Source organism: Ranitomeya imitator, chromosome 3 (genome assembly GCF_032444005.1).
Source record: "Ranitomeya imitator isolate aRanImi1 chromosome 3, aRanImi1.pri, whole genome shotgun sequence".
Classification (NCBI taxonomy): domain Eukaryota; kingdom Metazoa; phylum Chordata; class Amphibia; order Anura; family Dendrobatidae; genus Ranitomeya; species Ranitomeya imitator.
This window is the reverse complement of record NC_091284.1, coordinates 10,602,074-10,620,194: the sequence shown is the minus strand read 5'-3', so window position 1 is coordinate 10,620,194 and position 18,121 is coordinate 10,602,074. Positions and strand designations below refer to the sequence as shown.

General features: G+C 47.9%; 1 protein-coding gene across 2 annotated transcripts in view; it reads left to right on the top strand.

Moving 5' to 3' along the window:
• The window catches only part of GSK3B (glycogen synthase kinase 3 beta), a 69,492-nt gene extending 52,152 nt beyond the window's left edge, over window positions 1-17,340 (top strand). Inside the window, exons 6-11 of one of the 2 annotated variants that reach the window (XM_069760467.1) lie at window positions 12,360-12,466; window positions 12,950-13,047; window positions 13,950-14,045; window positions 14,624-14,828; window positions 16,552-16,650; window positions 17,140-17,340. In XM_069760467.1, the coding sequence (XP_069616568.1) occupies window positions 12,360-12,466; window positions 12,950-13,047; window positions 13,950-14,045; window positions 14,624-14,828; window positions 16,552-16,650; window positions 17,140-17,207 (673 nt within the window). In that variant the 3' untranslated portion in view covers window positions 17,208-17,340. The remainder of the gene's footprint in view (window positions 1-12,359; window positions 12,467-12,949; window positions 13,048-13,949; window positions 14,046-14,623; window positions 14,829-16,551; window positions 16,651-17,139) is intronic. The other variant, XM_069760468.1, reaches the window with a different exon arrangement.
• Window positions 17,341-18,121: the final 781 nt, after the last annotated feature.

Below are 18,121 nucleotides of genomic sequence, written 5' to 3'. Positions count from 1 at the left end.
CCCGTGTGCCTGAGGCCTCCCCCTCCCGTGTGCCTGAGACCTCCCCCTCCCGTGTGCCTGAGGCCTCCCCTCCCGTGTGCCTGAGGCCTCCCCCTCCCGTGTGCCTGAGGCCTCCCCCTCCCGTGTGCCTGAGGCCTCCCCCTCCCGTGTGCCTGAGACCTCCCCCTCCCGTGTGCCTGAGACCTCCCCCTCCCGTGTGCCTGAGGCCTCCCCCTCCCGTGTGCCTGAGGCCTCCCCCTCCCGTGTGCCTGAGGCCTCCCCCTCCCGTGTGCCTGAGACCTCCCCCTCCCGTGTGCCTGAGGCCTCCCCTCCCGTGTGCCTGAGGCCTCCCCCCCATGTGCCTGAGGCCTCCCCCTCCCGTGTGCTTGAGACCTCCCCCCCCGTGTGCCTGAGACCTCCTCCCCCCTCCCATGTGCCTGAGGCCTCCCCCCTTTGTGCCTGAGACCTCCCCCCCCATGTGCCTGAGGTCTCCCCCCCCATGTGCCTGAGGTCTCCCCCCCATGTGCCTGAGGCCTCCCCCCCCCTTGTGCCTGAGGCCTCCCCCCCGTGTGCCTGAGACCTCCCCTCCCGTGTGCCTGAGGCCTCCCCCCCTTGTGCCTGAGGCCTCCCCCCCCCTTGTGCCTGAGACCTCCCCTCCCGTGTGCCTGAGGCCCCCCCCCTCCCCTCTTTGTGCCTGAGGCCTCCCCCCCCCTCCCCCCTTTGTGCCTGAGGCCTCCCCCCCCCCCTCCCCCCTTTGTGCCTGAGGCCTTCTCCACCCCCCCCCCCTCGTGTGCCTGAGGCCTCCCTCCCCTCCCCCGTGTGCCTGAGGCCTCCCCCCCCCCCCCTCCCCCCTTTGTGCCTGAGGCCTCCCCCCCCCCCCCTCCCCCCTTTGTGCCTGAGGCCTTCTCCACCCCTCCCCCCGCCCCGTGTGTCAGATATGGGGGAGGCACTACAAAATCCTCTTGATACTCCCCAATCTGCAGTTTGCCTTTGTCACTTTGACTCTCAGATGTTTTCATCACTATAATCCCAATGTAGTACAGGATGTTGGGGGTTGTACCAGGATGCACCCGAGCCGAAGATACAGCACACAACACGTGATAACCGGCTCTACTGTGCGATTATACATGATTATATGCTATCCTACACACGGTATATACAGGGGATATGTGACCGGTATATACCGTGTGTACAGATATCAGGGGTTATATACAGGAGATATGTGACCGGTATATACAGTGTGTACAGATATCAGGGGTTATATACAGGGGATATGTGACCGGTATATACCGTGTGTACAGATATCAGGGGTTATATACAGGAGATATGTGACCGGTATATACAGTGTGTACAGATATCAGGGGTTATATACAGGGGATATGTGACCGGTATATACAGTGTGTACAGATATCAGGGGTTATATACAGGGGATATGTGACCGGTATATACAGTGTACAGATATCAGGGGTTATATACAGGGGATATGTGACCGGTATATACAGTGTGTACAGATATCAGGGGTTATATACAGGAGATATGTGACTGGTATATACAGTGTACAGATATCAGGGGTTATATACAGGGGATATGTGACCGGTATATACTATGTGTACAGATATCAGGGGTTATATACAGGGGATATGTGACCGGTATATACTATGTGTGCAGATATCAGGGGTTATATACAGGGGATATGTGACCGGTATATACAGTGTGTACAGATATCAGGGGTTATATACAGGAGATATGTGACTGGTATATACAGTGTACAGATATCAGGGGTTATATACAGGGGATATGTGACCGGTATATACTATGTGTACAGATATCAGGGGTTATATACAGGGGATATGTGACCGGTATATACTATGTGTACAGATATCAGGGGTTATATACAGGGGATATGTGACCGGTATATACAGTGTACAGATATCAGGGGTTATATACAGGAGATATGTGACCGGTATATACCGTGTGTACAGATATCAGGGGTTATATACAGGAGATATGTGACCGGTATATACCGTGTGTACAGATATCAGGGGTTATATACAGGAGATATGTGACCGGTATATACAGTGTGTACAGATATCAGGGGTTATATACAGGGGATATGTGACTGGTATATACAGTGTGTACAGATATCAGGGGTTATATACAGGAGATATGTGACTGGTATATACAGTGTACAGATATCAGGGGTTATATACAGGAGATATGTGACCGGTATATACCGTGTGTACAGATATCAGGGGTTATATACAGGGGATATGTGACCGGTATATACAGTGTGTACAGATATCAGGGGTTATATACAGGGGATATGTGACCGGTATATACAGTGTGTACAGATGTCAGGGGTTATATACAGGAGATATGTGACCGGTATATACCGTGTGTACAGATATCAGGGGTTATATACAGGAGATATGTGACCGGTATATACAGTGTGTACAGATATCAGGGGTTATATACAGGGGATATGTGACTGGTATATACAGTGTGTACAGATATCAGGGGTTATATACAGGAGATATGTGACTGGTATATACAGTGTACAGATATCAGGGGTTATATACAGGAGATATGTGACCGGTATATACCGTGTGTACAGATATCAGGGGTTATATACAGGGGATATGTGACCGGTATATACAGTGTGTACAGATATCAGGGGTTATATACAGGGGATATGTGACCGGTATATACAGTGTGTACAGATATCAGGGGTTATATACAGGAGATATGTGACTGGTATATACAGTGTGTACAGATATCAGGGGTTATATACAGGAGATATGTGACTGGTATATACCGTGTGTACAGATATCAGGGGTTATATACAGGGGATATGTGACCGGTATATACAGTGTGTACAGATATCAGGGGTTATATACAGGAGATATGTGACTGGTATATACCGTGTGTACAGATATCAGGGGTTATATACAGGGGATATGTGACCGGTATATACAGTGTGTACAGATATCAGGGGTTATATACAGGGGATATGTGACCGGTATATACAGTGTACAGATATCAGGGGTTATATACAGGAGATATGTGACTGGTATATACAGTGTACAGATATCAGGGGTTATATACAGGAGATATGTGACCGGTATATACAGTGTGTACAGATATCAGGGGTTATATACAGGAGATATGTGACCGGTATATACAGTGTGTACAGATATCAGGGGTTATATACAGGGGATATGTGACCGGTATATACAGTGTACAGATATCAGGGGTTATATACAGGGGATATGTGACCGGTATATACCGTGTGTACAGATATCAGGGGTTATATACAGGGGATATGTGACCGGTATATACAGTGTACAGATATCAGGGGTTATATACAGGAGATATGTGACCGGTATATACAGTGTGTACAGATATCAGGGGTTATATACAGGAGATATGTGACCGGTATATACAGTGTGTACAGATATCAGGGGTTATATACAGGAGATATGTGACCGGTATATACAGTGTACAGATATCAGGGGTTATATACAGGGGATATGTGACCGGTATATACCGTGTGTACAGATATCAGGGGTTATATACAGGGGATATGTGACCGGTATATACAGTGTGTACAGATATCAGGGGTTATATACAGGGGATATGTGACTGGTATATACAGTGTGTACAGATATCAGGGGTTATATACAGGGGATATGTGACCGGTATATACTATGTGTACAGATATCAGGGGTTATATACAGGGGATATGTGACCGGTATATACCGTGTATACAGATATCAGGGGTTATATACAGGGGATATGTGACCGGTATATACAGTGTACAGATATCAGGGGTTATATACAGGAGATATGTGACCGGTATATACAGTGTGTACAGATATCAGGGGTTATATACAGGGGATATGTGACCGGTATATACAGTGTGTACAGATATCAGGGGTTATATACAGGAGATATGTGACCGGTATATACCGTGTGTACAGATATCAGGGGTTATATACAGGGGATATGTGACCGGTATATACCGTGTGTACAGATATCAGGGGTTATATACAGGGGATATGTGACCGGTATATACAGTGTACAGATATCAGGGGTTATATACAGGAGATATGTGACCGGTATATACAGTGTGTACAGATATCAGGGGTTATATACAGGGGATATGTGACCGGTATATACAGTGTGTACAGATATCAGGGGTTATATACAGGAGATATGTGACCGGTATATACCGTGTGTACAGATATCAGGGGTTATATACAGGGGATATGTGACCGGTATATACCGTGTGTACAGATGTCAGGGGTTATATACAGGGGATATGTGACCGGTATATACAGTGTGTACAGATGTCAGGGGTTATATACAGGAGATATGTGACCGGTATATACAGTGTACAGATATCAGGGGTTATATACAGGAGATATGTGACCGGTATATACAGTGTGTACAGATGTCAGGGGTTATATACAGGGGATATGTGACCGGTATATACAGTGTACAGATATCAGGGGTTATATACAGGGGATATGTGACCGGTATATACCGTGTGTACAGATATCAGGGGTTATATACAGGGGATATGTGACCGGTATATACTATGTGTACAGATATCAGGGGTTATATACAGGAGATATGTGACTGGTATATACAGTGTACAGATGTCAGGGGTTATATACAGGAGATATGTGACTGGTATATACAGTGTACAGATGTCAGGGGTTATATACAGGAGATATGTGACCGGTATATACCGTGTGTACAGATATCAGGGGTTATATACAGGGGATATGTGACCGGTATATACCGTGTGTACAGATATCAGGGGTTATATACAGGGGATATGTGACCGGTATATACAGTGTACAGATGTCAGGGGTTATATACAGGAGATATGTGACCGGTATATACCGTGTGTACAGATATCAGGGGTTATATACAGGAGATATGTGACCGGTATATACCGTGTGTACAGATATCAGGGGTTATATACAGGGGATATGTGACCGGTATATACAGTGTGTACAGATATCAGGGGTTATATACAGGGGATATGTGACTGGTATATACAGTGTGTACAGATATCAGGGGTTATATACAGGGGATATGTGACCGGTATATACTATGTGTACAGATATCAGGGGTTATATACAGGGGATATGTGACCGGTATATACCGTGTGTACAGATATCAGGGGTTATATACAGGGGATATGTGACCGGTATATACAGTGTACAGATATCAGGGGTTATATACAGGAGATATGTGACCGGTATATACAGTGTGTACAGATGTCAGGGGTTATATACAGGAGATATGTGACCGGTATATACAGTGTACAGATATCAGGGGTTATATACAGGAGATATGTGACCGGTATATACAGAGTGTACAGATGTCAGGGGTTATATACAGGAGATATGTGACCGGTATATACCGTGTGTACAGATATCAGGGGTTATATACAGGAGATATGTGACCGGTATATACAGTGTGTACAGATATCAGGGGTTATATACAGGAGATATGTGACCGGTATATACCGTGTGTACAGATATCAGGGGTTATATACAGGAGATATGTGACCGGTATATACCGTGTGTACAGATATCAGGGGTTATATACAGGAGATATGTGACCGGTATATACCGTGTGTACAGATATCAGGGGTTATATACAGGAGATATGTGACCGGTATATACCGTGTGTACAGATATCAGGGGTTATATACAGGAGATATGTGACTGGTATATACAGTGTGTACAGATATCAGGGGTTATATACAGGGGATATGTGACCGGTATATACCGTGTGTACAGATATCAGGGGTTATATACAGGAGATATGTGACCGGTATATACCGTGTGTACAGATATCAGGGGTTATATACAGGAGATATGTGACCGGTATATACCGTGTGTACAGATATCAGGGGTTATATACAGGAGATATGTGACTGGTATATACAGTGTGTACAGATATCAGGGGTTATATACAGGAGATATGTGACTGGTATATACAGTGTGTACAGATATCAGGGGTTATATACAGGAGATATGTGACCGGTATATACAGTGTGTACAGATATCAGGGGTTATATACAGGGGATATGTGACCGGTATATACAGTGTGTACAGATATCAGGGGTTATATACAGGGGATATGTGACCGGTATATACAGTGTGTACAGATATCAGGGGTTATATACAGGAGATATGTGACCGGTATATACCGTGTGTACAGATATCAGGGGTTATATACAGGAGATATGTGACCGGTATATACCGTGTGTACAGATATCAGGGGTTATATACAGGAGATATGTGACCGGTATATACCGTGTGTACAGATATCAGGGGTTATATACAGGAGATATGTGACCGGTATATACAGTGTGTACAGATATCAGGGGTTATATACAGGGGATATGTGACCGGTATATACAGTGTACAGATATCAGGGGTTATATACAGGGGATATGTGACCGGTATATACCGTGTGTACAGATATCAGGGGTTATATACAGGGGATATGTGACCGGTATATACAGTGTGTACAGATATCAGGGGTTATATACAGGGGATATGTGACCGGTATATACAGTGTGTACAGATATCAGGGGTTATATACAGGGGATATGTGACCGGTATATACCGTGTGTACAGATATCAGGGGTTATATACAGGAGATATGTGACTGGTATATACAGTGTGTACAGATATCAGGGGTTATATACAGGGGATATGTGACCGGTATATACAGTGTGTACAGATATCAGGGGTTATATACAGGAGATATGTGACCGGTATATACAGTGTGTACAGATATCAGGGGTTATATACAGGGGATATGTGACCGGTATATACAGTGTACAGATATCAGGGGTTATATACAGGGGATATGTGACCGGTATATACAGTGTGTACAGATATCAGGGGTTATATACAGGGGATATGTGACCGGTATATACCGTGTGTACAGATATCAGGGGTTATATACAGGAGATATGTGACCGGTATATACCGTGTGTACAGATATCAGGGGTTATATACAGGGGATATGTGACTGGTATATACTATGTGTACAGATATCAGGGGTTATATACAGGGGATATGTGACCGGTATATACAGTGTGTACAGATATCAGGGGTTATATACAGGGGATATGTGACCGGTATATACCGTGTGTACAGATATCAGGGGTTATATACAGGGGATATGTGACTGGTATATACTATGTGTACAGATATCAGGGGTTATATACAGGGGATATGTGACCGGTATATACAGTGTGTACAGATATCAGGGGTTATATACAGGGGATATGTGACCGGTATATACAGTGTGTACAGATATCAGGGGTTATATACAGGGGATATGTGACCGGTATATACAGTGTACAGATATCAGGGGTTATATACAGGAGATATGTGACCGGTATATACAGTGTGTACAGATATCAGGGGTTATATACAGGGGATATGTGACTGGTATATACAGTGTGTACAGATATCAGGGGTTATATACAGGGGATATGTGACCGGTATATACAGTGTGTACAGATATCAGGGGTTATATACAGGGGATATGTGATTGGTATATACAGTGTGTGCAGATATCAGGGGTTATATACAGGGGATATGTGACCGGTATATACAGTGTGTACAGATATCAGGGGTTATATACAGGGGATATGTGACCGGTATATACTATGTGTACAGATGTCAGGGGTTATATACAGGAGATATGTGACCGGTATATTCTTTAACCCCTTAATGACCGCCGATGCACCTTTTAACAGCAGCAGTTAAGGGTAATTATTCGTCAGCACTGAGAAATATGGTTATAGCGCCCACCATTGTTGGAAAATCTCCGGGGTCTAAGCTACTGGGGGGAAGCTGAGACCTCAAAGTAAATAATTCAGGTCGGATTGTACTGTCCCGTCACTGATTTTCAGTTCATTTTACTCCACCCTGATATGATCTAGCATATCCGAGGAGAGAGAGATGGGGTCCCCCGAGCCCCCCCCCCGCTACCTTCGCCTTCTCCCGACCCTTGACGTATCTTCCTGGAATGAAAATGGAATGCGCATGCGTAGTGCACTGCCGGGATCTTATGGCCAATGCCAGGCAACAATAGGAGATTTTTCCTCTTGGTTCGTTTTGATCAAAATAAAAAAATAGTAAATCAATCCCCCGTTTATCACTCCATTAGTTAGATAAAAATAATAAAAATTTTAAAAAATCCTTTCCATTGCTTGCTGTTCGTGTTGGGTTTAGAGCTGTGGTTAGGGTTGGGTTGGGGATGTGTTGGGGGTAGGGGATGTGTTGAGGTTAGGGGCTGTGTTAGTGTTGGGTTTAGGATCGTGTTGAGGTTAGGGTTAGGTTTAGGGCTGTGTTGGGTTTAGGGTAGGGTTTAGGGCTGTGTTGGGGTTAGGGTAGGGTTTAGGGCTGTGTTGGGTTTGGGGTAGGGGTTAGGTGTTGTGAATTCTGTGGCAGAGCTCCCTCCTGTGGTCACAAGTGGTACTTCGGCTGGTTCTCTCTGTGAGCTTCCGTTGGTGGAGGAAAGTGGTACTGTGGCTTCTGAGTTTCCTTCCTCAGGTGATGTGGTGAAGTCGTTAGGTGCTGCTCTATTTAACTCCACCTAGTGCTTTGATCCTGGCCTCCAGTCAGTGTTCTAGTATTGGACCTGTTTCCTCCTGGATCGTTCCTGTGGCCTGTTGCTCTGCATAGCTAAGTTCCTCTTTGCTATTTGTTTGCTGTTTTTTTCTGTCCAGCTTGTCAATTTGTTTTTTTCTGCTTGCTGGAAGCTCTGGGACGCAGAGGGTGTACCTCCGTGCCGTTAGTTCGGTACAGAGGGTCTTTTTGCCCCCTTTGCGTGGTTTTTGTAGGGTTTTGTGTTGACCACAAAGTTACCTTTCCTATCCTCGCTCTGTTCAGAAAGTTGGGCCTCACTTTGCTAAATCTATTTCATCTCTACGTTTGTCTTTTCATCTTAACTCACAGTCATTATATGTGGGGGCTGCCTTTTCCTTTGGGGTATTTCTCTGAGGCAAGGTAGGCTTTTTTTCTATCTTCAGGCTAGCTAGTTTCTCAGGCCGTGCCGAGTTGCTTAGGGAGCGTTAGGCGCAATCCACGGCTGCCTTTAGTGTGGTTGGAGAGGATTAGGGATTGCGGTCAACAGAGTTCCCACGTCTCAGAGCTCGTCCTTGTTTTTTGGGTTATTGCCAGGTCACTGTATGTGCGCTGACCTCTATGTCCATTGTGGTACTGAATTACCTTTCATAACAGTTAGGGCTGTGTTGGTTAGGGAAGGTTTTAGGGCTGTGTTGGCGTTAGGGTAGTGTTTAGGGCTGTGTTGGTTAGGGTATGGTTTAGGGCTTTGTTGGGTTTAGGGTAGTGTTTAGGGCTTTGTTGGGTTTAGGGTAGGGGTTAGGGCTGTGTTGGGGTTAGGGTGTGGTTTAGGGCTATGTTGGGTTTAGGGCTGTGTTGTGGTTAGGGTAGTGTTTAGGGCTGTGTTGGGGTTAGGGTAGTGTTTAGGGCTGTGTTGGGGTTAGGGTAGTGTTTAGGGCTGTGTTGGGGTTAGGGTAGTGTTTAGGGCTGTGTTGGGGTTAGGGGGTGGTTTAGGGCTGTGTTGGGGTTAGGGTGTGGTTTAGGGCTGTGTTGGGTTAATAAGGCAGCACACTGCAGCGCTAGAACATACAAACTTGAAAAACGAAATTTGAACTGCATTACTGCACTAGAAATATGTAAAATGAGAGCTTTTAGCGCGTAAAAATGGCCAATTTTATGTGTACCTGGTAGCCCCTTTTCGGCATCTCTCTTATACCAGGTCCTAAACTTGCCTTACCTCGCTGAGAATAAACGTCTCCATCTGAATGGGTACATGTGAAAACCTCTTACTAGACTAAAATTCTCTCTCTCTGTGGAGGGGTATTGGACCTGCTGTAATTAAAACCCCTGAAGCTAGGAGGCGGAGTGCACGATCAGAAGGCTAAAGAATACATTCCAAAAACCTGACCGGCACATCCAAACATAGACTCAGTGTGAACAGGTGCTGAACCTAGAGTCGCCAACTCGTATATAGTATATCGCCATTTTTATGCGCTAAAAGCTCTCATTTTTCATATTTCTAGTGCAGTAATGCAGTTCAAATTTCGTTTTTCACGTTTGTATGTTTTAGCGCTGCAGTGTACTGCCTTATTTACTTAACTATATACGAGTTGGCGACTCTAGGTTCAGCATCTGTTCACACTGAGTCTGTTTGGATGTGCCGGTCAGGTTTTTGGAATGTAGGGCTGTGTTGGGGTTAGGGTAGTGTTTAGGGCTGTGTTGTTGGGGTTAGGGAAGGGTTTAGGGCTGTGTTGTGGTTAGGGTAGTGTTTAGGGCTGTGTTGGGGTTAGGGAAGGGGTTAGGGCTGTGTTGGGGTTAGGGTGTGGTTTAGGGTTGTGTTGGGTTTAGGGTAGTGTGTAGGGCTGTGTCGGGGTTAGGGTAGGGGTTAGGGCTGTGCTAGGGTAGGGGTTAGGGCTGTGTTGGGTTTAGGGTACTGTTTGGGGCTGTGTTGGGTTTAGGGAAGCGTTTAGGGCTGTGTTGGGGTTAGGGTAGGTGTTAGAGCTGTGTTGGGGTTAGGAAAGGGTTTAGGGCTGTGTTGGGGTTAGGTTAGGGTTTAGGGCTGTGTTGGGGTTAGGGTGTGGTTTAGGGCTGTGTTGGGTTTAGGGCTGTGTTGGGGTTAGGGTGTGGTTTAGGGCTGTGTTGGGTTTAGGATACTGTTTGGGGCTGTGTTGGGTTTAGGGTTGGGGTTAGGGAAGGGTTTAGGGCTGTGTTGGGGTTAGGGTAGTGTTTAGGGCTGTGTTGGGGTTAGGGTGTGGTTTAGGGCTGTGTTGGGTTTAGGGTACTGTTTGGGGCTGTTTTGGGTTTAGGGTTAGGGAAGGGTTTAGGGCTGTGTTGGGGTTAGGGTGTCGTTTAGGGCTGTGTTGGGGTTGGGGTTAGGGAAGGGTTTAGGGCTGTGTTGGGGTTAGGGTGTGGTTTAGGGCTGTGTTGGGGTTAGGGTACTGTTTGGGGCTGTGTTGGGTTTAGGGTTGGGGTTAGGGAAGGGTTTAGGGCTGTGTTGGGGTTAGGGTAGGTGTTAGGGCTGTGTTGGGGCTAGGAAAGGGTATAGGGCTGTGTTGGGGTTAGGAAAGGGTATAGGGCTGTGTTGGGGTTAGGGTAGTGTTTAGGGCTGTGTTGGGGTTAGGGAAAGGTTTAGGGCTGTGTTGGGGTTAGGGAAGGATATAGGGCTGTGTTGGGGTTAGGGTGTGGTTTAGGGCTGTGTTGGGGTTAGGGAAGGGTTTAGGGCTGTGTTGGGGTTAGGGAAGGGTTTAGGGCTGTGTTGGGGTTAGGGTTGGGGTTAGGGTAGGTGTTAGGGCTGTGTTGGGGTTAGGAAAGGGTATAGGGCTGTGTTTGGGTTAGGGCTGTGTTGGGTTTAGGGCTGTGTTGGGGTTGGAGTTAGAATTGTTTTTTTTTTCACTGTTTAGGCACATCAGGGGGTCTCTAAATGCAACATCATGCCTGCCATCTATTCCAGACAATTTTGCATTCAAAAAGTCAAACAGTGCTCCTTCTCTTCCGAGCTCTGCCATGCACCCAAACAGTGGCTTTCCCCCACATACGGGGTATCGGTGCACTGAGGAGAAATTGCACAACATATTTTGGAGTACATTTTTCTCCTGACACATTTGTGAAAATAAAAAAGCTTGGGTCTTAAGTAAAAAAAAATTTAAAAAGTTAAATGTTTATTTTTTCCTTCCACATTGCTTTAGTTCTCATCAAGCACCTGAAGGGTTAATAAACTTCTTGAATGTGGTTTTGAGCACCTTGAGGGGTGCAGATTTTAGAATGCTGTCACTTTTGGGTATTTTCTATCATATAGACCCCTCAAAGTGACTTCAAAAGTGATGTGGTCCCTAAAGAAAAAATGATTTTGTTGTAAAAATGAGAAATCACTGGTCAACTTTTAACCCTTATAACGTCCTAACAAAAAAAAATTGTATCCAAAATTGTGCTGATGTAAAGTAGACATGTGGGAAATGTTATTTATTAACTATTTTGTGTGACCTATCTCTCTGATTTAAGGGCACAAAAATAAAAAGCTAGGAAATTGCAAAAGTTTGTAAAATTTTGTCAAATTTTCATTTTTTTTCATAAATAAATGCAAGTTCTATTGAAGAATTTTTACCACGATCATGAAGTACAATATGTCACGTCACGAGAAAACTTTCTTAGAATCAATGGGATACGTTGGGGCGTTCCAGAGTTAAAACCTCATAAAATGACAGTGGTCAGAATTGTAAAAATTGTCTGTCACGAAGGGGTTAAATATCACCGTTTTCTCTTTGTTTTCAGTGCGAAGCAGCTCGTCCGCGGGGAGCCCAACGTGTCGTACATTTGCTCTCGGTACTATAGGGCCCCAGAGTTGATCTTTGGGGCCACTGACTACACCTCCAGCATAGGTAAGGCAGGGGCCATATCTGGGGTGCGCTGATATTTCGGCTTCATTGTGACTGATAGCGGGTGGGTGTTGGGATGCTCCCTGTACAGCGGGGCCCCTGCGTTCCTGATCGGAGGATGGTCAGGACGAGGTGCGGGTACCGCGAGACGCCTGTGTGATGGCTGCTGACCACTCCTCATCTCCGGCACTGCAGCCTGTACATCGCTGACCCCGTATAATGGAAGTCACCCGCCTGCCTGCGGCATCCATACTCTTTACACCTGTCCAGGCCGCAGCTGGTTCAGATAGAGGGGGGCCGACAGCATGGAGGCCTGTACACTGGCGCCCTAACGCCTCATCCTGCACACACCGCCGCAGTTCAGTACAGCTCTGCAGGCTGGGAGTCTACGGCACAATGCGTCACCCGGGCATTTATTGGAAGCGGTACTCCAAGATGGTGGCGCTGCTACCAGTCAGACCTGACGACTGTTCTTTCCTTCCTTAGATGTGTGGTCAGCGGGCTGCGTGCTGGCAGAGCTTCTCCTGGGTCAGCCCATCTTCCCCGGTGACAGCGGCGTTGATCAGCTGGTGGAAATTATCAAGGTGAGCGCTGCGACCTCCCAGGGTGTCATTTCCTGGCCTCCGCCTTCCCGCGCTGGGCCACCGCCACCGGTCCGTATGATGGTGGCCATTGCTCCCTGTTGATATCTGGACAGTTATCCGTGCTGCCCTCTAGTGTCACATTTCGGTATTGCAATGCTTCTGCTGGCAGTGAGGCAACACATAGGGGGCTGCCGCTTCCTCCCTGGTGGTCTTGAACCTGCTGTGATCCCACTTTATTCTCCTCACAGTCGGCCTCTTTCGGGCCTCGCTCTTCTCTCAGCATCGTCCTTTGGGGGCTTATCTGTAGGGCAGATGTCCCCCTGGGCACAGACACCGTCATGTAGGGGTATATTGGTGTACGTCTCGCCTGGGTCGGGCACTAATACACTAGGAGCGACGTGATGTAGCAGAGCCGGACTGTGTGCGGTCTCGGTCGGTATCTCATGCAGTTGAGGTGCGAGCTGAGATACACTAGTAGGGGTACGGCTATACTGTGCCCTGCGACGGCGTTTTCGGACCCCTTTGTGGTTTCCCGGTGACTGGCGCACATCTCAGATCCCCCGCAGTGACTCCGATCTACACTGTGGCTTGTGTCCTCTGACATGCCGGGAGAACACATGGCAGCGATGTGGGCTTCTCTGGTGCCAGTGAGCGGTGGGTGGGGGTCCATGTGGTGGTCTGGTCACATTCTAGGATGATGGGCCGTGTACGCTGCTGTGAGCGCAGCCCGTCTGCACATAGGAGGGTCACCTAAATATTGGACACTTAGGTATCAGGTTACGGCCTCCAGCCGCCGCCATGTATTCTGATGAATTCTGGTGGGGGGATCACCCCCATGTTCTGGGCACCCTGCCATGGGACCTTGGGCCGCTGCTGTCTAATCTCATGGTGTTTTCTTGCAGGTCCTGGGTACCCCAACGCGGGAGCAGATCAGAGAAATGAACCCCAACTACACAGAGTTCAAGTTCCCCCAGATAAAGGCGCACCCCTGGACTAAGGTGAGACCCTCGGACGAGCCACCCCCGACCTCCCTGACCGCTGACTGTAGGGGTGGGTCTGACCTCTGCCTCCCGGTGTGGGGAGAGGAGGGGCACGGTGTCCGGGGGAGGGCATGGTGTCTGGGGGGGCACGTTGTCCGGGGGGTGAGGCGCACGGTGTCTGGGGGGCTCGGTGCCCAGAGGAGGGGGAGCACGCTGTCCAGAGGTGGGGGGCACTGTGTCCGGGAGGGGACAGCTGACGGCCCTGGTGCAATTCTGGGTGTCCTTTAACCCCTGTGTGATACATCAGACCCCTGTGCATGGCGCTCCTGGGGGCCTGACCCCCTGTAGGTGAGTGTGACGAGACCCCATGTAGGGGCTGCTGCACATGGTGCCGCTGGGTGGGCGTGTGAGATACAGCAGGGAGCCTCGGACCCCCACTATTGGGTAATGCGGGGGGGTTTGTCACCTTGCTCCATCTCATTGACCTCCCCACCAGTTCCCGGCCCCCTTTCCATCTCATCTGCTCCATGACAAAGAATCACAAGCCGCACACTCAGTCAGATCTATTTTTTTATTTATTTTTTTTATTTTTAAAGGGTTATGTCTTTTTGCAGGTGTTCAGAGCCCGGACTCCCCCGGAGGCCATAGCGCTGTGCAGCCGGCTGCTGGAGTATACCCCCACCGCCCGCCTCACCCCGCTGGATGCCTGCGCACATTCTTTCTTTGACGAGCTGCGAGACCCCAACCTCAAGCTCCCCAATGGCCGTGAATTGCCTGCACTGTTTAACTTTACCACTCAAGGTAGATACCGGCGACGCCGCGTCGTGGAGACTGTGCCGGGTGCAAACTACAGGGAGCGGGCGGCACCGTCCCCCCAATACCTCCACCCTCCCCCCATCCTGTATTATACCCCAGAGCTGCACTCACTATTCTGCTGGTGCAGTCACTGTGTACATACATTACATTACTGATCCTGAGTTACATCCTGTATTATTCCCCAGAGCTGTGCTCACTATTCTGCTGGTGCAGTCACTGTGTACATACATTACATTACTGATCCTGAGTTACATCCTGTATTATTCCCCAGAGCTGCACTCACTATTCTGCTGGTGCAGTCACTGTGTACATACATTACATTACTGATTCTGAGTTACATCCTGTATTATACTCCAGAGCTGTGCTCACTATTCTGCTGGTGCAGTCACTGTGTACATACATTACATTACTGATTCTGAGTTACATCCTGTATTATACTCCAGAGCTGCACTCACTATTCTGCTGGTGCAGTCACTGTGTACATTACATTACATTACTGATCCTGAGTTACCTCCTGTATTATACTCCAGAGCTGCACTCACTATTCTGCTGGTGCAGTCACTGTGTACATACATTACATTACTGATCCTGAGTTACATCCTGTATTATACCCCAGAGCTGCACTCACTATTCTGCTGGAGCAGTCACTGTGTACATACATTACATTACTGATCCTGAGTTACATCCTGTATTATCCTCCAGAGCTGCACTCACTATTCTGCTGGTGCAGTCACTGTGTACATACATTACTGATCCTGAGTTACCTCCTGTATTATACTCCAGAGCTGCACTCACTATTCTGCTGGTGCAGGCACTGTGTACATATATTACATTACTGATCCTGAGTTACATCCTGTATTATACTCCAGAGCTGCACTCACTATTCTGCTGGTGCAGTCACTGTGTACATACATTACATTACTGATCCTGAGTTACATCCTGTATTATACCCCAGAGCTGCACTCACTATTCTGCTGGTGCAGTCACTGTGTACATACATTACATTACTGATCCTGAGTTACCTCCTGTATTATACCCCAGAGCTGCACTCACTATTCTGCTGGTGCAGTCACTGTGTACATACATTACATTACTGATCCTGAGTTACCTCCTGTATTATACCCCAGAGCTGCACTCACTATTCTGCTGGTGCAGTCACTGTGTACATACATTACATTACTGATCCTGAGTTACCTCCTGGTTTATAACCCAGAGCTGCACTCACTATTATGCTGGTGCAATCACTGTGTACATACATAATATTACTGATCCTGAGTTACATCCTGTATTATACTCCAGAGCTGCACTCACTATTCTGCTGGTGCAGTCAGTGTACATACATTACATTACTGATCCTGAGTTACCTCCTGGTTTATAACCCAGAGCTGCACTCACTATTCTGCTGGTGCAGTCACTGTGTACATACATTACATTACTGATCCTGAGTTACATCCTGTATTATACTCCAGAGCTGCACTCACTATTCTGCTGGTGCAGTCACTGTGTACATACATTACATTACTGATCCTGAGTTACCTCCTGGTTTATACCCCAGAGCTGCGCTCATGATTCTGCTGACAGTCCTTACTCCTGTCCCGGATCTCTGTACCCCTGATGGTTGGAGGTTATTTCTTCCCCTCACTGTTCTGTATCGTTTCCCGCCATGTTATCATTCCGTCGTCCTTTGACCCGTCTTTCTTTTTTCCAGAGCTGTCCAGTAACCCCTCGCTATCCTCTATCCTAATCCCGGCCCACGCCCGGAACCAGGCCTCCGTGTCCACCCCCACGAGTTCCACGGCGACATCAGGTGAGATGCCAGCCCTGCGTTGCTATTCAGCTATGGCCATTGTGTGGCCCCTGAGGGCACGGTGTAAACACGGACATGATGTTGGGGGCCCCCAGGTGTGATTGGCTGCAGTGGTCTTCATTGAACATAATGAGAATGCAGCTCCCAAACCAATGTGGAGTCAGCAGGGCGGTGAGGGTCTGGGGGCCGACATCCCTGGTTGTGTGGTCTCGTGAGGGGTTAACTTTCCGCAGCCCTGGTGGTCTAGGGCAGTACAGGAGTCATCATTGCAGCCTGTTCAGACCGATGAGACCCCCGCCGTACCCCGTTCTTCACATTGTCCTATGGATCTGCCATAAATGTGTGAAATCGGTTACTCCCCTGAAGTGTGCGGCCCCGGTGGGGTGGTGGAGGCCCCCCAACATGAGGACGTGCAGGTCCGGGAGGGTCTCGCTCGGCCCTCTGTCTTCTGGACGTGATTTGTTTTGATTTCTCTGTTTTGTCATTTAGACTCGAACCCCGGGGACCGCGGGCCGACCAACACCTCCGCCGCGGCCTCCGCCTCCAACTCCACCTGAGCCGATACCTGAAGCATGTTCTGCGCACGGACGAGAAGGAAACGGGCAAAGTAGCAAGAGGGTGGGGAAGGAGAGAGGGGCCGCGCTCGCCCTCTTGTCCCCGGACTCTTCCACCAAACACTGGCCACATTTATCAAGAAAAAAAGAAAATATATATATATATACATAAACTGTAAAGGAAGCGCCACCCACGCGGATTTTAGTGGTTCAGTTTTTTATTATTATTATTATTGTTATTTAACCTTGTAAAATATCTATAAATACCGCAGGATTCAGATTTTTTTTTTCCCTTTTTTTTTTTTCCTTTTTTTTTTTTTTTTTTTGCTTTTACTCTCACTCCATAGGAGTGTTCTTGTGCGAGGGGAGGGGTCCGCTCTCCCCCCTTCCCCCCTCCCCTCCACTCGGGCCGCAGCAGAGGACGGCTTGCTGATTGGCCGCAGCAGTGGACGGCTTGCTGATTGGCCGCAGCAGTGGACGGCTTGCTGATTGGCCGCAGCAGAGGACGGCTTGCTGATTGGCCGCAGCAGAGGACGGCTTGCTGATTGGCCGCTGCCCCCGTCTGTCATTTTGCTGTACATTGTGCCCTCAGCGGGTTCGGCTCCTCCATCATCACACCGGATAGAATCTCGGAGTGCCTTATTATGAGACCCGTGACCGCCCCGCCTCGCTGCACACACCGACTGTCCGGTGCTCCTCCGCCTGTCCGGTGCTCCTCCGCCTGTCCGGCCTAGTTTTGTTTTTTATATTTTTTCTTCGTTTTCCCTCCATTGATCGCAGACTCGTCTCAGTTTTTATGTTTTCCTGTTAATTTTGCCAAATGTTCTGCGGGGGAAGGACTGGGTGGGGAATGTGACTTTTCATTGGCTGCTCTCCTGGCTTCTCTGATTGGCTTGCTCATAGAGAAGGTTGGCTCT